The sequence below is a fragment of the Teleopsis dalmanni genome, chromosome 2 (genome assembly GCF_002237135.1).
Source record: "Teleopsis dalmanni isolate 2A chromosome 2, ASM223713v2, whole genome shotgun sequence".
In the NCBI taxonomy this organism is placed as follows: domain Eukaryota; kingdom Metazoa; phylum Arthropoda; class Insecta; order Diptera; family Diopsidae; genus Teleopsis; species Teleopsis dalmanni.
The window spans coordinates 86,989,679-87,009,146 of NC_051847.1; the positions used below are offsets into that span (position 1 = coordinate 86,989,679).

A 19,468-nucleotide genomic window follows, 5' to 3' on the forward strand; every position below is an offset into this window, starting at 1 on the left:
CAAACTTACGGCTTTATAAAAAATAAAAAGTTTAAAGGATAATCAATTCAAATCAAATCTAAGTTCAAAGTTAACTGTGAAGGCTTCTTCTTTATATTAATTGTGTCATTTATTTTAAAAATATATATATTCTAAAAATTTAAAAGAAAGTGTTTATTAAAAGTGTATTAAAGCTAAAGCAATGGTGCTCACAGAAGAAATAGAAAACTTAAAAATGGAGCAACTTGAAGCTGAAATTAAGGCCAAAGAGGAGGCTTATCGTAGGGGTAAAGAACAAGAAACAACCGAAACCGCACAAATTATAGAAGAGATTATTGAGGGTATATCTTTGCAAAGTCGACGTGGTACACTTGTGCGTACCATATCTACTATTATAAGGTAAATAAGGGCATGAGGATAATAAAGTCATACTATCAAATTCGATTAGTGCATGGGTCTCCATTTATTTAGAGTAATACATCATTGCAACCATATTGCATTTATAACTAAATTTCTCACATTTATATTATAGTTTAAAAATTAAAAAATATTTCACTTAGGTATAAATATTTATATGAGTTTTATCGTAACTTATATCTTATATCTTTAAATTAAATCAATCGTATACGACGACATAAATACAATGCAATAATTAAAGAACTTTAATTTGTTATTGTTATTTGGGAACTAGTTGAAGAATTGTGTAACTTTCAAGGCTGTAATTCGATTTTTTCCCATACTTATTATAGAGGAAAGTTGACCTCCTATTTCATCGAACAACTTCTAGAACACTACCAAACATAAAAAAGAATTGTATATACATAATATGTTATATTAAATTTTGGTATTATATTATATTTATTTTAGCCAATGATGGGTTGTTAATATATTTAATTTTCCAAAGTATTCCAAACATAAAATATTAAAAAATTTTTATCAAATATTGAACCTAATTGAGTAAAACGGTTGTGATACATACGAATATATAGATTTCTATTGGTCCCTACTTGAAATTAAAGTTTACATATAAAAACTACATATGCATAGTTGTTATATTTTGAATCGTTTGCTCTTTATTTTTTGTAATAACTTTTCTAATATAAGCAAGTTTTTTATAGATGTACTTAATATTTGATAAAAAAAAAAACTAAGTTCTATTATGGCTTCCTAAATTTTTTGACTTTCTTGTATAATACGTTTGTTCTGATTCCTACATTACCTCTTCTGGTTACAATATCTCTTCTACATACATTTATATCTTTAAATTGTTGCTTTTATCATCGCAATTATAATATCTTCTATTACATCGGATAAATCTATTATAGTTTATTGGCTTCATGGACTTTATCTTGATCACTTGTCATTCTGATTCTAATATGGCCTCTACTAATATTTAGTATTTTTAGCTTAAAGTGCTTATCATCGTTATGAAATTAGTTATTAGAGAGAAGTCTGTTTGATATGAAAAATTTATTGAGTGCATCAAGAAGGTGATGGAACTTCTAGTTAAGTTCTTTCCCGCCGTTTGATATTAGAAAATTGTCAATGAGTAACTTACTACCTTTCAGTAGAGAATTTTAGGGAAAACCTAAGAGTGAACTTGTCGTCTCTTTGGTTGAGGAAAAGTTCTTATCGTAAAAGGTTTGCTGAGGTGAGAGTGTACCATTTCATTTTCGTTACTATTCTATGTATATTATAAATATTACTATATTATATATTTAAGTTCAGGAAGATTTAAAATAAAATTTTTTTAATACTTTAGACTCTAAAATTTAGTCTTGGTAGACACTAAAATATAGTTATATAAAACTGTAACTTATAACTATAACTTATAAAATATAAGTTATAAAATCATCATTTATAAATATATAATATATTTTAATTTCAACTTTATGGAAACATGTGTTTTTAAAGTGAATATGAAACACAAATTTAATTTTGTTTAGACCTTACTTAATTTAGCTATATCAAATATAATGTAGAGTTAGTAAAGAAGCACATTTAAAATATATATACCCAATCAATGATTGCATTATTTTAAAATAAAGCATACTGAATATTTTTAAAATAATAGTTACCTCAAAATATTTTTCTATTAATTAATATTTTCTAAAATTACTTGAAAAAAGAAATAGTCATAATTTTGTGCAAGTTACATTTAATTAGGCTTCTTTAGATTAGTCCGAGAAGATACGTGGAAAATCACTTAGGTCAATATGGGCCGCTGCCTTATCGCATGATTGTTATTAAACCATTTGGTACCTTTAAAGAACCTTCTCAGAAGATATATATTGCTATTCTTTACTCTCATTTAATTTAAGAAATTATGTTCAAAATATTTGATTGATTTAATAAAAAACCGATGGTAACAAGAGATGCTCAACTGTCTCGTTCTGCAGATTTTTTAACAATTAATCATAAAAAACCAAAATAAAGTAATTAATAAATTGTTTTTTTAATAATTTAATAATCATCGAATAAAAAAATAACAAATTTATTTTGACACTGTCTCTGACCTTTGGGTCTCGTTTAAGACCTATAAATTGCTGTCTACAAAACAGAATCTTGCTACTAAGCAGTCGTAATACTTTTCTGCAGTGTTTTTTTATAATCTTTACTTGAATTATATTTATGAAAAAAATAGTGATTCAAATTTAGTTTGCAATAATTTAATTAAATATTAATTAAGTTCTTATTTCATTTAGCATACAGAAGCGATTCTTATCGATACGGCCGTGAGTAAATTTTGGCGTTATTTCTTTTTAAATCAATTTTTTCTACTATGTTAAATTATGTTAAATGACATTGTTTTGAATTGTAAAATGTTTATGAAATTCATAAATTTTATCACTCTGCGTTTTGTTTTATATACATTTATTTATATAATTTATACCATATATTATATATAAGTATAAATCATATTCTATATTTCTTCTTCATGTTGCAATATTTCATATGTAGTGGAGTTTTATACATAATGTAATTAAATTTACATAGAAAACTAAGTTCTAAATAATTTATCCTTTATATATATTTATATAAATACAATATTTAATAATTTGTATAATATATATATGTATAATATGAGTCGTGGTTTAATTTTGTGTATATGTATATGCGCCAGTGCAATAAATAAAACTCGCAATTCGTGTTACAGAATGGGAGTTGCAACTAAATATATATTGTGGGACATTGGGACAGCGCACCGAAGCATAAGTCAAAGTAGACCACAAAACGACATGGGTCCTTTTTCGTCTTTCGATTCTCGGGTGTCGTTATTGAGTACAAGCTAAAGTGACTTCCATTGGCATAACTACATCTCTTGTTATTGCGAGCAGCTCATGTAGCTTGAGGTTGAATGTCAAGTCATCATAAACCCAATGGTGTCCCATTGAGTTGGTCTTCCTCTTGTTTGCCAGTGCTGAATATTCGCACAATATATGCACCGCTGGCTCCTTCACTTCTAGACGCAGTTTGCAAGCGTCTTCCTCAACAAAAGTTATCTTTTTGAGGTGACACTTGACGTTTCCATGTCCAGTAATCAATGAGGTCAGCCAACTTAGCGTGCTCCGCGGATAGCTTATTGCAACTAAATACTTTTTTATATGTACGAATATTGCTATATGAGATATATTCCATATAAAAATCAAGCGCTTAAACATATACGATAAAAATAAAACACGGTTATAACATATTATTATTCGTGAATTGTTACTTATTTAATTTTCTTGAAAGGTTTACCTAATATTTCTAAATTTAATCGAAGAATAGACTCGGAACATTACATATATAATAATAAAAATAAATTACTATTTTGTGTGTATAATATATTAGTACAAAAATTTTAGTAATTTTATTTTATTTTATTTATTTTTTCATTTGTGTCATACAATAATTTCAGTAATAAAAACAACATACAAATCTTATATAAAAATTATATTATTTTTATTAGATTCTTCTATTTGTATATAATTAGCCATTTCTTTTAAATTAAGTCACGTTGAATCGACTATACACACATCTAAGATCTCTAATTCTCTTTATATAGTTTAAACAATAGTATTTCTGGAAAAATCCCAATGTTTCAAGATAATTAATAATAAATATATGTGTGCTAATCGAATGACATAAGCTAATCTAAACAAAATTTTATATAAAAATTATATGTATCTTTGTTTTAAAATTTCTGCAATTTTTTATTGGAATTTACATCTTAAGTTAATACTTATATATTATAACATTGTATTTTGGAGCTTACAAATTTACGAGTAGCTCATGATGTCAAAATTTTGTTGGAAATATCCAGATTTCAAATACCTACTTAAACCCATAAGACTTAATACCAGTTCTTTGATTTTGATTTTTAAAAAAGATCTTTGTATTCTGCTGAAAACATATTATTAATGTCATAATGATACAAAAATACAATAAAAGTAAGATCATACTTTTCAACTGAAATATAAGATTTAATAATAATTTTAATTTCAACACGTAGAATTCTATTTGATATATAGTCAACCTTTAGAAACTAGAATCCACAATTTCAAAACGAAAAATTTTTTCTTAAAAACCCTGAAAATAGTGTTCTTTTTTAACAAATTAACTTATTTAATTATTCATTAATAAAATTGCAATATCATATTACTTTTTATTGAATACAATATGTACGTCATGTACCACAATATGTACAATTCCTAGAATTGATTATGTATTCAATAAAACTTTCAATCAATAAATTGTTAGAGACATTGTTAAATTTCTTTAACAACTCAGTCAATTAAAAATAAATCAATAACAATTATTTACAAAAAATGTTTTAATTTTGGAAAAATTAAATATATCAATATATTGTAAGATTTGTTAAAAATATACGTATCTTCAATACCGATCTTCGTATATGATCGTCTATTCCAATGCTGTAAATTATTATCTTGTCCAATATTAAGTCACATCCAGCTTAGAAGGATATTCAAAACATATTAGTTTTAAACATTATTTAAAAATATCGAACTAGGTAATAATAGTGATCGTAGTCAATGACTAGTTTCTAATTGCTTTTAGACCTACTTATATCTGTTTTCTTTTACTAATCTATAGAAAATATCCATTAATAAGTTAAATTTGGATTGTAACTCACAAATGTATTTCAACATAGTGGTTAAAATTTACTTTTCTTCTTCAAATATTTTGTTTTTGTTTTTAGTTAGAATTCATAAACAAATAATTAAAGATATAATAATTTTAAAAGAAAATGTAAATTAAAGTTTTCAATGTGTTTAGTTTAGATATTGAAAATATTCTCATTTCGAAGTTGGTTTATTTGCAGATATTTTCATATTTCATATTAAAAATATGATTTTAAAAGCAACAGTTAAGTGCCAGCTAACTACACTTTAATATAAAAATATGAGTCAAAAAAAAAAAACAATAGCTAAAATGTCAGGTAACAGCACTTAAACTTAAGAATAGAAAATGAGATAATATACAAAAATTTAAAATATATTTTATTTTAAAATATAATTTGAAAAGCAACAGCTCCAGCTTACTACATTAAAATGTCAGGTAACAGCACTTAAACGTAGGAATAGCAAATAAGGTAAAATAAAGTGTCTAAGAGAATCACCTTAACATATTTTTAATGCTTAACATCCTCAATGATTTTCTCTCCAATATAAGAAATTTTGTGTATAAACTTTGAAAGTGAAGAGAGTATAAAAGCAAAACATTCTCCATTCAACATTATATATTTCCATACTGAATCTAAAGTAAAGAAGGTATTCTCTCTTTCTTTTTCTACATTTAGACTAACGGACCTATTCTGTGCACTTGACAGATTTGTCAAATTCTTTAATAAAATTTTTGATTTTTATAAAGCAGAAAGCTTTTTGGTATTCTGGACACATCTTGACAAATTTCAAAGCTCAAGTACCTAGTGCTTCTCAGCACACTATGGTGTTAAGTGTTTTGTATATAAAACTGTTCGTAACTGTTCGTAATTGTTCGTAAAAAATGCTTGTAAAGAGCATATATTTTAAATTGTCGAAAGCATTTTTCATGCATTCAAATCACAATAAAAAATATGCTTGTAAAGAGCGTATATTTTAGTTAAGAATATTTGTCATGTATGCAAAAAATAAAAAATGCTTAAAAAGAGCATATTTTAATAGTTCTCAACAGCATTAATAGTATTGACAACTAACAAGGAAAAGAGCTTTTTATTTATGTCACAGAATACCAAAACTTTTACAGTAGTCAATTTTGACAAGTGTCAATGTTTGACAATTTTTTAAAATGCACAGAATAGGTCCGTAAATCTAAGAACCTTTCTAGAACCTTTCAATAACTATTAACTAACATACTCTTTAAACTGAAATAGTAATATACGTAACCCGGATATTGCTATAATTTATAAGCTTATTTCTTACTAAAATCTTTTTGGTTCTATAATAAAAAATCTATCTTTGAATAAACTTTATACTATGATACAAAATATTAAAAAATTATTTTTTATAATTTATTTTATAATAAATTTGATTGAAAATACCTTAGAAATCATATATTCATAAACATCAACTAAACATTTAAGTTTATTGGTTTCTTTCTTCCTCGACATTACATTATAAAAAGTATCTGTACATACAAATTTACTCATCTCTTCAGATATGTTTGTAGTGCATTTGTAGCTGTTTTAGTTTTCTGTTTACCATAAATACATAATAATTTGCAGACACTCCCTCGCAAATATTTTAATTAATTTAAGTATGCTAATTTGATATTATTTTCGTCAATCGAACAATGTAAAATGTTTTGGCATGTGTAGTATTGAAAAATAGTTTTCATTAAAGTGTGAAATATTTTCTAGATAACTTAATATATAATAATCATAAGTACACACATGAAATAATAGTCAATAATAGTTAAGAACTATTATTATTGTTATTTATTTGATTTTAATAATTTCTTATTTTCGGTTTTTTTTTTGCGCAGTCATCGGGAACAAGAGCAACGAAATGCTGAAGATGTGCTCTTCGATATGTTCTGCAATGAGGAAAGTGGTCTCATATCAATGGGCAAATTCTTGGCAGCCCTCAAGACCACCGGCATACGTCGCAGCGATCCACGCATACGCGAGCTGATGGAGAATTTAAAGAAAGTGCATAAACTTTCCAATTATGAGTCGGGCTCATCAGCCGAAACACAAAATCTTAATCGTGAGACATTCAAAGCGTAAGTATATATACCTATTATCCCAACCCTTACTTTTAATCTAAGTTTAATCCGTTGCAATATTTATTTGCAGTGTCATAGCACAAAATATTGTTTTAATTGCCAAAGCATTTCGACAACAATTCGTTATTCCCGATTTCTCTGGATTTGTGCGCGATGTTGAAGACATCTATTGGAAGTGTAAGAGTAATACTGATGGTCATGTCGCAGATTACATACCGCAATTAGCACGCTATTCTCCAGACTCTTGGGGTGTTAGTATTTGCACAATTGATGGACAACGTTATTCAGTTGGCGATGTTGAAGTACCATTCACTCTACAGAGTTGCAGGTAAATATTTTTGATAAACATAAGTGTTGGTCATACAAGTTGGTCATCATTCACCATTCACCATTCACTGAAGTATCCAGGTTTGCTTTTTGGGTCGACGTCCTATTGTTTTTCGTTAGACCCAAGCTTTTGTGCCTCATTTACGTTCATTAATTAAACTTTTTACAGAGATCTTAAGTGAATTTTTGATTTCAAGAAAGTGGTCGTTTCATATAAAATGTGCTTCAAGCAAAACCTTAAAAAACCAATGAGAGACTTGTCGCTTTAATCTTGCACATTCGGCGCAAGCTCAGTAAGCTTTTCATACGAATATGTCCCTGTTTGTTTTGTGTTGTTGTTGTTGTTATAAGTTCGAAGGTTCGTAATTTGAAGATTTATTTTAAAACGCTTCACAATTTTTGTTTCCAGCAAGCCTTTAACTTATGCCATAGCTTTAGAAAAGTTGGGTCCAAAAGTGGTACATTCCTATGTTGGGCAGGAACCCAGTGGCAGAAACTTTAACGAGTTGGTTTTAGATCATAACAGTAAGTACATAAATTACACTTAAACTAAAATGGCTATTATAATTTGTAAATACTTTGCTTCTTATAGATAAACCACACAATCCTATGATTAACGCTGGCGCTATACTAACCTGTTCCTTACTGCAGGCTTTGATCAAGCCTGAAATGACTGCAGCCGAAAAATTTGATTATACATTATCCTGCTTTAAGCGTTTATCTGGCGGCGAAAACATTGGCTTCAACAATGCCGTATTTCTGTCTGAACGTGAAGCAGCGGATAGAAATTATGCTTTGGGCTTCTATATGAGAGAAAATAAGTGTTTCCCCAAACGCACTAACTTAAAAGAAGTTATGGATTTCTATTTCCAAGTATGTTTTAAAAACAAACTCTTTAATCACTCAATAAAATTTTAAAATAAATTTCATTTATAGTGTTGTTCTATGGAAACTACATGCGAAGCAATGGGTGTGATAGCCGCTACTTTGGCTAACGGTGGCATTTGCCCCATCACTGAAGAAAAAATACTACGTCCTGAAGTTGTGCGTGATGTATTAAGCATTATGCACTCCTGCGGTACCTATGATTATTCCGGCCAATTTGCTTTTAAAGTCGGTTTACCTGCTAAGTCTGGTGTATGTGGTGGCATGATGCTAGTCATACCAAATGTAATGGGTATTTTCACCTGGTCACCGCCATTAGATAAACTAGGCAATAGCGTGCGTGGTGTGCAATTCTGTGAAGAACTAGTTAGTGTGTTCAACTTCCATCGTTACGATAACTTAAAACATGCATCAAATAAGAAGGATCCTCGTAAACATCGTTACGAGACGAAGGGATTATCTATTGTCAATTTGTTGTTCTCAGCCGCTAGTGGTGATGTCACCGCTTTACGTAGACATCGTTTATCTGGCATGGATATTACATTGGCTGATTATGATGGCAGAACTGCATTACATTTGGCTGCTTCTGAAGGTCATTTGGACTGTGTTAAATTTTTACTAGAACATTGCCATGTACCACATAATCCCAAAGATCGTTGGGGAAATATGCCAGTTGATGAGGCTGAAAACTTTGGTCATCACAGCATTGTTGATTATCTCAAAGAGTGGAGCGAAAGGGCCTCCACAACTACTGACACTAAAACTGAGGCTATTATTAAAAATACTGACGCTGATGAGGTAAGAGAAAAAATTTGATATCTCAAAATTTTATTGAATAATTAGTTCATTCCTATGTCACAATAATGCATTGTATTCTTGTAGTTAAGGGTTTTCTTTAAAAAAAAACTGTTCTAAAATATTATATATTGCGCAAATATTTTTCTAATTTTTACTATCCATACCAAAGATCGGCCTTTAGAATACAAAATATGATAATATGTACGGTATTGGGTTTATAGTTCAATTACTTTATGCTGTTTAGTCGTAGTCCGAAGAGACCTGTAGACCAGGAAAAAGGAATAGAGTACATGAAGAATACATGGGTTATAGTGTTATATACAAACTCACTGCAGCTTCAATGAGTTAGGATAGTATACAAAAAAGTGGCTTAATATGAGGTAATAGGATATGGATGTAGATGTGGGCGTGAATAAAGTACTAATTGCAGCTTACATGGGTTGAGGTAGTGTATACGAAAGCAGCTAAAATGAGGTAATAGGGTGTGGATGGCAGGTCAATTGCATTTCACACGAGAGAAGTTGAAGAATCTTACCTTACTACTTTGAAACGAAGGATATGAATAGGGCAAGGGCAGTTCACTTTATACAGGAAAGTTATCTCCCACATCTAGTGATAGTTATTTTGTATAAAGAAAATATTTGAAAATGTGTAAATTTCAAAAGAAGCCAATGTCTAAAATACTTAAAACCCAGTGTTAGTTTGATTGGTCCTGGACAGGAGTGGATAATTTATAACACCAGTTATTTTAATTTTAGATATTAATTTATTTATTTTTTAATTATGAAACTAAAAATTTAATTTAGTTAACAATTATAAAAAAAATTAAGTTGATTTACTAAAAGTACGCTTTATTTATAGGAAATCATAACTTCCGATCGCAGTGACTATGACCGCAGTGCTACTGCCAGTCCAATTCCTTCTGAAGATAGCAGCAGTGGTCCTGATGACAATACAAGACCAGGCTTTTAAAAAAATAAACCCAAAAGCACATGGAGAATCTCCCAAACGTAATACACAAGCAATCGAACAAGATTTATTTAGAACAGCAATGTATTTTCGGAATATATTTTAGCTTCATATAGTTTTTTAGATCACATATACAATATACATATAAGTATGTTATATAATTTCGTCGTGTGTAGTTTTTATTGTATTGTACCTTCTTAAATATTAGGATTCATATATGAACAGATAAAATCATAAACAAAATTTAATTTAAAAATAAGTCCAATTTCACTTGTTAATGTTTTTAAAATTGCATAAAAAAATTAAAATGGGAAATCGATTAATTTTATAGAGATTTTGTGTGGTATGTCGAGACTTGACTTATTATATAGAAAAATAAAAATTCAATTAGAAATGTTTTTTTTTTAAGAAACATATTTCGTGTGAGTGACAATAATTGTGAACACTATTTTTAACTTAACTTTAAACTAATACAATAATTTTCTGAAAATTATATACATATATATTTATATTGTTCTCAGCAACATACGCTACTTATCGAATTACATTCACTTTAGCTTGTTAGGATCTCTAAAATTAAATATTTATACACAATATATAGATATGCTTATATAGATATGCTATATGTTCGCACAAGATATTTTTATTGGAATTAAAATCGAAATTAAAATTTAGTTTAAAGATTATATTTTAAATTTTTATTTATTGGTTCCTGTGATTATTTCTAATTTATAATTACTTTATACATTATATTGCATTTTTTTCAATATAATTATATACTCATATGTATATACACATATATATTTATGTTTATATATATGTCAATTAGTACTTAAACGCATTTTAAGTCATTATTAGTTTTAAAATATATTGAAAATTTTAAATGTTACAAACTTAATAATGTATCCTCAAAATTATGTGTGGTATTTGATGTTATTAAGATAATTATCGAGGATATTCAATAAATATAAACTATATATGTTCAAGTTTAAAAATGTGTGTTTTCATTATAATAGTTCAGTTTATTTTGAAATAAACTAAACAAGTTACGCATATAATTATGTAGGGCTTTATTAATTTATTTATATTTTTCTTATAATTATAACATTTACAATCTTTCAGACTAAATATATTATATTCAATTTTGGTTGCTCCTTACTTAAAAATTATTTTTAAATTTTAAAATTTAATTTCAATAAAATTTATAAAATTAATTAAATTTTTTAATTTAATTCAATATAAATTTTATAAATATATCTAAAATGTAATTAAATTTAATTGATTTAATTTAAATTTTATTTTGATTATATTAATAAAATTTAACAATTTGAACATTTTTAATATAAAAAATTAGTTTTGAAATTTAAGAGTTTATATGTTAAATATAAATTTAAAATTTATATATAACTTATAATATAAACCAAAATTTAAATGACCTCAAAAAGGCTTTAGTTTAATTATTTAGAAAATATTAAGGATAGTTATATTTTATATAATATATGTCATATAACAAACATATGACAGTTTTTTTTTTCTATTTAGTTCAAAATCTAATTTAATTAAATATATTTAAATCACAAATTAAATTAAGTATTTTTTAGAAGTCAAATATTTTGAAACAAGAAATTTTTAAATAAAAAATTTCAAGCTGTAGTAAATTGAAATAATTTTGATATTTAATTAAATTGAATTAATAAAATAAAATTTGTTAATTTATCAACACTTTAATATTTCAACATATTAAATGCTAGTTTTATTGATTAATAAATTTAAAACTCTAAAGCAATAATTAAACTAATAAATAAGAAATTGAAGAAACATTTTTATATATAGACATTTGAATGAAATTTAAACCTTAATATAATAATTAAAGAAAAACTAATAAACTAAATAATAAATTTACAAAAAAAAATCATTTTAATTTGTTAGCATTTCTAAAGTATTAAAAATTAATTAATTTTAAATTTAATATAAATACATTAATTAAATAAATTATTTATAATAAATAAATATAATTCCTAACTACAATTTTGTCCCCTTTAATAATAATTTATATAAATTTTATAACTATTAAAAAATTATTAAGTAATTTAATTATTCAATAAAAAATAAATTAAATACTTAATCAAAAAAAATTTTTATGTATTGACATATTAATATTTTAACATAATAAATATTAGTTAATTTATTAATTAATAAAATTTGAATTTAAAAACAATAATCAATTAAAAATCAATTAAATTTAAAATTAATAAAATAAAACATTTTAATTTATAAGTTAATAATATTAAAATATATTAAAAATATTAGAAAAAAATTAATAACTTTTTTAACATTAACATGTTAATTTATGTATGAACATTTAATATGAGTTGATTTATTGAATAATAAAATTAATATTTTAATATATTTACTTTTAATTTATTTACTATTTAAAAATTTACTAAAGAATAAATTTAAAAATAAACTAAAAAACACTTTATACAAACATTTTTATGTTTTAAAAATGATTTAATCTATTGATTAATAAAAGAATAACTCTAATAAAATAATTAAAAATATATTTAATAATAAATTATAAAAATTTATTAGTGCTTGTACTAATACTACGGCAATATTTTTATTTACTTAAATATTATTTAATTAATTGTTAATTTAATTCACATACAATTTTTCTACATTTATTAATAACAATAATCAATTTTAGCATTTGATTAATTTTTATTTGTTTATATATTTTGTTTTGTTTATTTATTAATTTAAGTATTAGATAATTATATTAGAATCCCATTAATTGTATATTAATAAGTATATCAGTTAGTTCACAATATTTAAAAATTACGTATAACTTTTGAATCACATTAGTTTCATCTCAAAGAAAAGTCATCAGAATCAAAGCAATATTCTTCACCGGGTCAATATAGCTTTTTCCAAGGTATAATCTCCCAAGAACGTATGATTTGATGGCTGAACAAATAATCCTTTATTTTATTTAAAACATAAAATGAAATACCAAAGAAGGAAGCGAAGTACAACCAAAATTGACCCAGACGTTCCCAAATGCTGAGATGATAACGAACTGGAACTTGAGATATCTTGATATCGACCTGTATACGCAAGTGGGGATTCGGTTCTGGACGAACATAAGTTTCTTCAAGCGACAATTGAAAAAAGCCAGGATTTATTTTGAGCTCGTCTAGTATGGATTCAATCGCAAATTCCTTTAAATTGCTTGAGGTATTTCCATTGGGCAATACATCATGAAATTCTGTTTTTAGATTTCGACCTGGGAAAGGGCAACTATATTCAATATATTGTTTGTGTTTCAGTTCTGTTTTTAATAAAATAAGGCCATTGTACAATGGAGTATCACCGATGGGTACAGTCAAACTCTGCATTAGCAAGGCTGGCGGTAACAAATCACATTTATGGGTTAGCTTAGCCTCAAAGAAGAGCAATAAATCAAATTTTTTAATAAATGTTGGTTCTGTCATCAATTGCAACTGGAAATGAGCGCGGTCGGTAACGCCATCGTTTTCAAAGTCTTTAGTCCAAAATTGAACACCTTCACATTGATGAGTAAAGTGCTGTAGATGGGCATTAAGTCGAGGCATTGTACTGCATATCATCCATCTCTCAGTTGTGTTATCTGTTGAATTTGATTCCTCAACCTCAACCTCAGCCAATTCTGCCAAGAAAAAATATTGAAATTGAAAACGCACTTTTGGTTGTTCATATAAAACCCGCGACTCCGCTATGCTGGAATATGGACTTAGTATCGACACCAACAGCACTGGTATCATTACCGAAAGTATTATGAGAATTAGAACTATAAACGTTGCAGCTGAGCACAGCGCGTTTTTATAGGTAATCACCGTGTTTTGAGTGTGAATCGGTATGTACTTCATTTTAAACTATTTGTTTTTAAATTTGAAGATTATTTTTTAATTTTAGTTTAGATATTTAAAAATTATTTTTTTAAACAATTCTAATTGCTTCTTATATTTGCTTCTAAAATTTTACTTATGTTTGCATTTTGAATTACGTTTCCTTGGTAACGGCTTTAAGTCATATTTTGAAAAATTTAAGAACGAGAACTAGATGTCGCTACGCTAATTTCAAAATATGTAAGAAAGTTCATATAAAATTATTATTTAATAATTATAATTTAATAATAAATAAATTATATAAATACAGTAAATGCATATAGTACTAAATTAAGCATATTTATTTATTTAACAGTTTATTTATTATTTATTTATTTATTAAAATGAATTAAAAAGATATTGGTAAAAAAGGTAAAATTTTTAACTACTTAACCTATGTATGAGGCCAATCTAAAATATCTTACATTATTTTGATTGGTGATTTAGTATTTTAAGATTTTATTAAAAGGAATTAAAAAGATATTGGTAAAAAAGGTAAAATTTTTAACTACTTAACCTATGTATGAGGCCAATCTAAAATATCTTACATTATTTTATTTTATGAGAATACTGAGCTGCCATGTTAAATCCATAACAAGATAGAATGTTATTTTTATACTATTGTTTTTAAACCAACGAATACTCACTAACATGTGCTATTTTGCATACAAAATTCATATAAAAATATACTTAAGTCTAAGTTCGATAAGTCTTAGTGTAAACGTAGAATATAAACGTACAATGTGCCTAGATATAAGTATTCGAAATTTGCTTTATCATACCTGTGATTTCATTACTTGAATGAACTATTTCTATATGTAATGTTTTATATATGCATTTACGTGCATATATGTGTGATTCTATAGTAAAAACACAGCAAATAAACATGCAACAAGAAATGCTGCTACTCACAGATATCCAAAATTTTTATGTGATAACCTGCCTAGATAGCTCAACACCACGGTGTTCTAAACACACGCATCAAGATAATGCGTCGACAAACGCCCCATTGGAATTCCAAGCAATATCTAATGGCACCAAATGATGTTTGGCATAATTTTCCTCTTGGTAAAGAGCGAGGTCCATCCCACCTCTGCTGATCTTTTGGGTCACAGCAACCGGTGTGATAACGCAACTCCACACTGAATGAAAGTAAATAAATTCAATTATTCTTCTTGCGTAAATTTGGATTATAATCACAGCTACCACGACACTGTCAGTACAGCCGAAGCTACGGGCACTGTCCCCGTTTTACCACATGCACAACTTTGGTTGGGTGACGCAAGTAAAAACTCACTCACTACCATTTACACTCCAAACAGTGCCGGAAGGTGTCGGGATCTTAGTCGCCTATTTCGATAGTTTTCGTATGTATCTTTTTAAGGAGAACAATCATTAGTTATGTTCAAGTGTGGTTAATGTTTCTTTTATTGAGTTATACCATGTTTCCACTGGTCTCATTTAAGCAGTTTTGATCATTACAACCGATAATTAAGATAATTTATCATACAAAGAATTTTCATATAAATGAGCTCATTATAATAAATCATATCATTAAAGACGAAAAATGTCAAATGCGACTCTAAAAATATATTTCCCACAAGGGAAATGTCCTAAATTTGAAATATTTTTTATATGTTTTAGTAGTAAAATGTAAATACACAAGCTATTTCACAATGCATAAATCAATTTATGCCAATGGAAACGCCCAAATTTTAATTTCTTTAACATATGCAATTTTAGTCGAAACATGATATTACATGAATTTCGTAAGATGAAAAAGACAAGGTGACTTTTACTAAGTTGTCTATTTACACGTATTGGGATATGAGATATTAAGCTTTGACCAGTATGTCCTACGCGAAAGACAACCGCTTTCAGTAACTGATTACAGTTTGTGTGTAAAAATATACAACAGTTTAAGGCAGCCGCAATAGTAGACCTGACTGAACGCTGATTGAACTATACCTAAAAATGGTTATATGTGTTTCATGCAAACCGCTGAATGTGGTTATCATCTGCGCATGGCATTACGCCACTGTTATTATTGTTGCAGTTTGAAAGCTATTAAAAATTAAGTTACATTCTCACGTTTTATTATCGCCATCACTGTTTTAACACTGCTAACACTGCTAATTGTACATTTTCCTGTAGACGTTAACAGTTATGTTAAGTTTGAACAGTGTTTGGTATAAAATGTTAGGTTTTATACCACATTGCTATATAAAATATACAAAATAAAAATGAAATTCAGTTGAAGAAAAACTCGTTGGGAGTGCGCTTGTTGGGAGATCTGTGCGGTGCGTGCGGTTCGCTTAATTTCGGTGTAAATAAATTTGAAAATATAGAATAAATAAAAAATTTTAAATAAATATAATAAAATTAAATAAAAAATAAGAAAATTACTTTTAGTAATTAAGCTTAAAATAATACTTTTGTTATTGTATCAAAAAAAAAAAAATAAAGTTCACTGACATTTTCCTTGGGAAAGGTTACGTTCGTTTGTATACAGCATCTCGGCATTTGCGTCCGTTTCCGGTTCATCATTTCGGCCGGTGTATAGATGTGTGTGCATATCCTTGCTGGAAACATTTAGATATAATAGTACTATTTAAGGTGCTTTCAAATGATTTTTTTCTGTTTTTATGTAACTTACAAACAAATTATTAAATATTATTAAAGACTATTGAGAATTTAGTTAAGAGTGAATTTTTAATGTTATTTTTTTAATATTAGCATATATGGACAAAAATGTATATGAGAATTTTTGATGTGTTGTGAATGTGTGCTTGAAGTATTGTAGATGTGCTATTTTTGTTTTTGCTACTCCATAGCACAATCAGAAGGCAGTAGGATTTGTTTGTATCTGCACAACCAACAACCAACAACCAGAGACCGAAACTTTAAACGATGCTCATAAAAGTTGCCGCCCTTTTTCAATCACAGTTTTTAGTTAAATATGCTAACACATTGTTAGTAGCTTCCTCAATCCAATACCCCCACTGATTTGGGGAAGTGTTGTGTGGTGTAGCGGACAAGTTTTGGGTGCCTTTTAGGAGCAAAGCTGAGCCATTTTATGCAATCCAGCATATTTCATACATTACTTTTAATTTATTGGCGGGAATTACCAGATAAATGTATAGAAATATGTATAGAAATCTCAAATGTTCGGTAGATGGTACAGTAAACCAAGAGAAATCCAAGCACAAATGTTTGGGCATAAATTAACCAATTGAGCTGCACTTTTCTTGTATCTGACACGAACCGTTCAGTGTCTACGTTGTGCGTAGATACTATATGTGCTGTGAACTACTCCACTATATGAAATACATTGAAATTGAAATTCGTAAATATCTTGAAAAAGTGTATCTTGGTACACACTTAAATGTACAAATCAAATTGAATTTAGAACACAAATTTACGAAAAACGGAAATGCAGTAGATTTGTTTTCAACATTTTTTTATTTATCAAAATACAATAGAAAATTTAGTTGACAAATAAAAGCAAATGAAATTAAGTAGTAAACAAAATTAATTCTCATTCCACAAGAAATAATTCTTTCAAGTGCATTGAAATGTTTATATGTAAATATATATACATGTACTGAACGCTATAAATCAGTCTGGTTTGGAATAAGCAATAAAATCAAATAAATTGGAAATATTAAATTACTTTTTAAAAAGAAATTTCGCTTTAATATTTGTTTATGTTTTGTCACAAATTGCAATTTTTTCGAATGATTTTACTAAATCAGCATAAAACCGTACATATCAATTAAAAGAGCCTCAGTAGTCAGCAGTCGGTCAGTAATTGGCTTAATCGGCGCAGGTAATTTACAGGAACGGAACGTGAGAATACCGCAAATGTCGTGCTCGAGTTCGAGTTCGAGTTTGAGTTCGGAAAAAAATCAGAAAAGTAAATAAAGTAGTTGCAATTGGTGTAAATCATAATTATTATTATTGTCATATGCATGGATATAATGCGCGTGGCCAGTTCCATCAACTATATTGACATGGAGGTCGTTAAACTTCGGTGGCTTGTGTGAGATCCACAACAACCCACAAAAATATTAAAAGGAAACACGGAAATTATGAAAAAAACATTTTGTAATGAAAAGTTTTCCATTTAATGAGTTTCAAGGGTGGTCAATATTAGAAAAAATAAATACAAAAAAAATCTTGACATATTGTCAAACAACCCTTCTTCAATACTTCTTTTTTATTAGAGAATTTTAATGCTTTAATTCGTAGCATTAATTATACTTCTAACACCCATTGTGGAATTTTATGGAAAGTGTTATTTATTTACATTTGCTTATAATAAAATCAAAATATTTGATAAATAAGACAATTATATAGTTAGCTACTGATTGTCCCTGGAGATATGATACACCTATATAATTATGCTGTAAATTGAAGATAGAAAGTAATAAACAACATTTAAGTTATTAGCAAATATGAACAATTCATTCAAAAAAGCTATTAACAAACAAAAAGGATACAAGTTTATATATATCTGATATATTATTTGACATCAAATTATATTAAACTGTTGATATTATTAAAATCATTCATATATAATACCTTTACAAAAGAATAGTATCGAAATTTAAGAATTAATTCTACAGCTGATTTATGATTTCCTCCTAATACAACACATCAAGTGAATTTGTTAATAAACTTTCACAGTTAATTAAAAACACTCCAAAATCCTTATTAGAATAATAAACACTGACTCTGAGTTTCAAATTTGACAGGGTACGAGTGCAACTCTTGTTACTTACAGTCTTAAAAAATTATTTACGATTAATTAAATATAGAAAATATTTTTAAAAATACCACTGACGATGAGTATTTGGAGATAATCGAAATAGCTGTATGCTAAACAAAAATGCAATTAAATAAAAATAATAAAATGTTGTTGTTGCAATTCACTACTCTTTGCACTCTTTGCACTCTCTGACATCTCGTCAACAGATGTCTTCGACGTATTCTCAAGCTGTGGTGGCCAAGTGTCATCAGTAATTGCGACTTATATGAAAACTGTAAATTGGAACCAATAGTCAATTACATAAAGCCACGAAAATGGCGGTGGCTAGATTACACATTTCGAAAGGACCCCACGGAAATTTGTCGATAAGCTCTTGTTTGGAGTCTCTAAAGCAGCCGTAAGAGGGAAAGTCTTTAAAATATACGAAGAAGAACATTACAAAAGGAAATCGTAGAGTCCGGAATAATGTGAAACGAGCTGAAGATTTTGGCGAAAAAGAGAACCAGATGGAAGTGCTTTATTAAGACATTATGGAGCACCAATGGAAGATACAGGAACTGACGATGATGATGATGAATTTACT

General features: G+C 27.5%; 3 protein-coding genes across 8 annotated transcripts in view; 2 read left to right on the plus strand and 1 right to left on the minus strand.

Moving 5' to 3' along the window:
• The window catches only part of LOC119683665 (glutaminase kidney isoform, mitochondrial), a 41,393-nt gene extending 30,829 nt beyond the window's left edge, over positions 1-10,564 (plus strand). For 2 of the 5 annotated variants that reach the window (XM_038097465.1, XM_038097469.1), the window contains 6 exons: positions 6,967-7,206; positions 7,280-7,537; positions 7,946-8,061; positions 8,129-8,409; positions 8,473-9,219; positions 10,081-10,564. In XM_038097465.1, coding sequence (XP_037953393.1) covers positions 6,967-7,206; positions 7,280-7,537; positions 7,946-8,061; positions 8,129-8,409; positions 8,473-9,219; positions 10,081-10,191 — 1,753 coding nt within the window. In that variant the 3' untranslated portion in view covers positions 10,192-10,564. Of the gene's footprint in view, positions 1-24; positions 379-2,684; positions 2,715-6,966; positions 7,207-7,279; positions 7,538-7,945; positions 8,062-8,128; positions 8,410-8,472; positions 9,220-10,080 lie in introns of those variants that run through there. The other 3 variants (XM_038097464.1, XM_038097468.1, XM_038097466.1) reach the window with 3 other exon arrangements.
• Positions 1-19,468, plus strand: part of LOC119683666 — a 323,964-nt gene that overhangs the window by 150,119 nt on the left and 154,377 nt on the right. The gene's annotated exons all lie outside the window — the stretch shown is intronic.
• On the minus strand, positions 12,983-14,139 carry LOC119683672. Its single transcript, XM_038097476.1, has one exon. The coding sequence runs from the start codon at positions 14,094-14,096 to the stop codon at positions 13,104-13,106; it is 993 nt and encodes a 330-aa protein (XP_037953404.1). The 5' UTR covers positions 14,097-14,139; the 3' UTR covers positions 12,983-13,103.

Coding starts and splice junctions, on each gene's coding strand:
- LOC119683672 (XM_038097476.1), bottom strand. CDS start 14,096: ATGAAGTACATACCGATTCACACTCAAAACACGGTGATTACCTATAAA.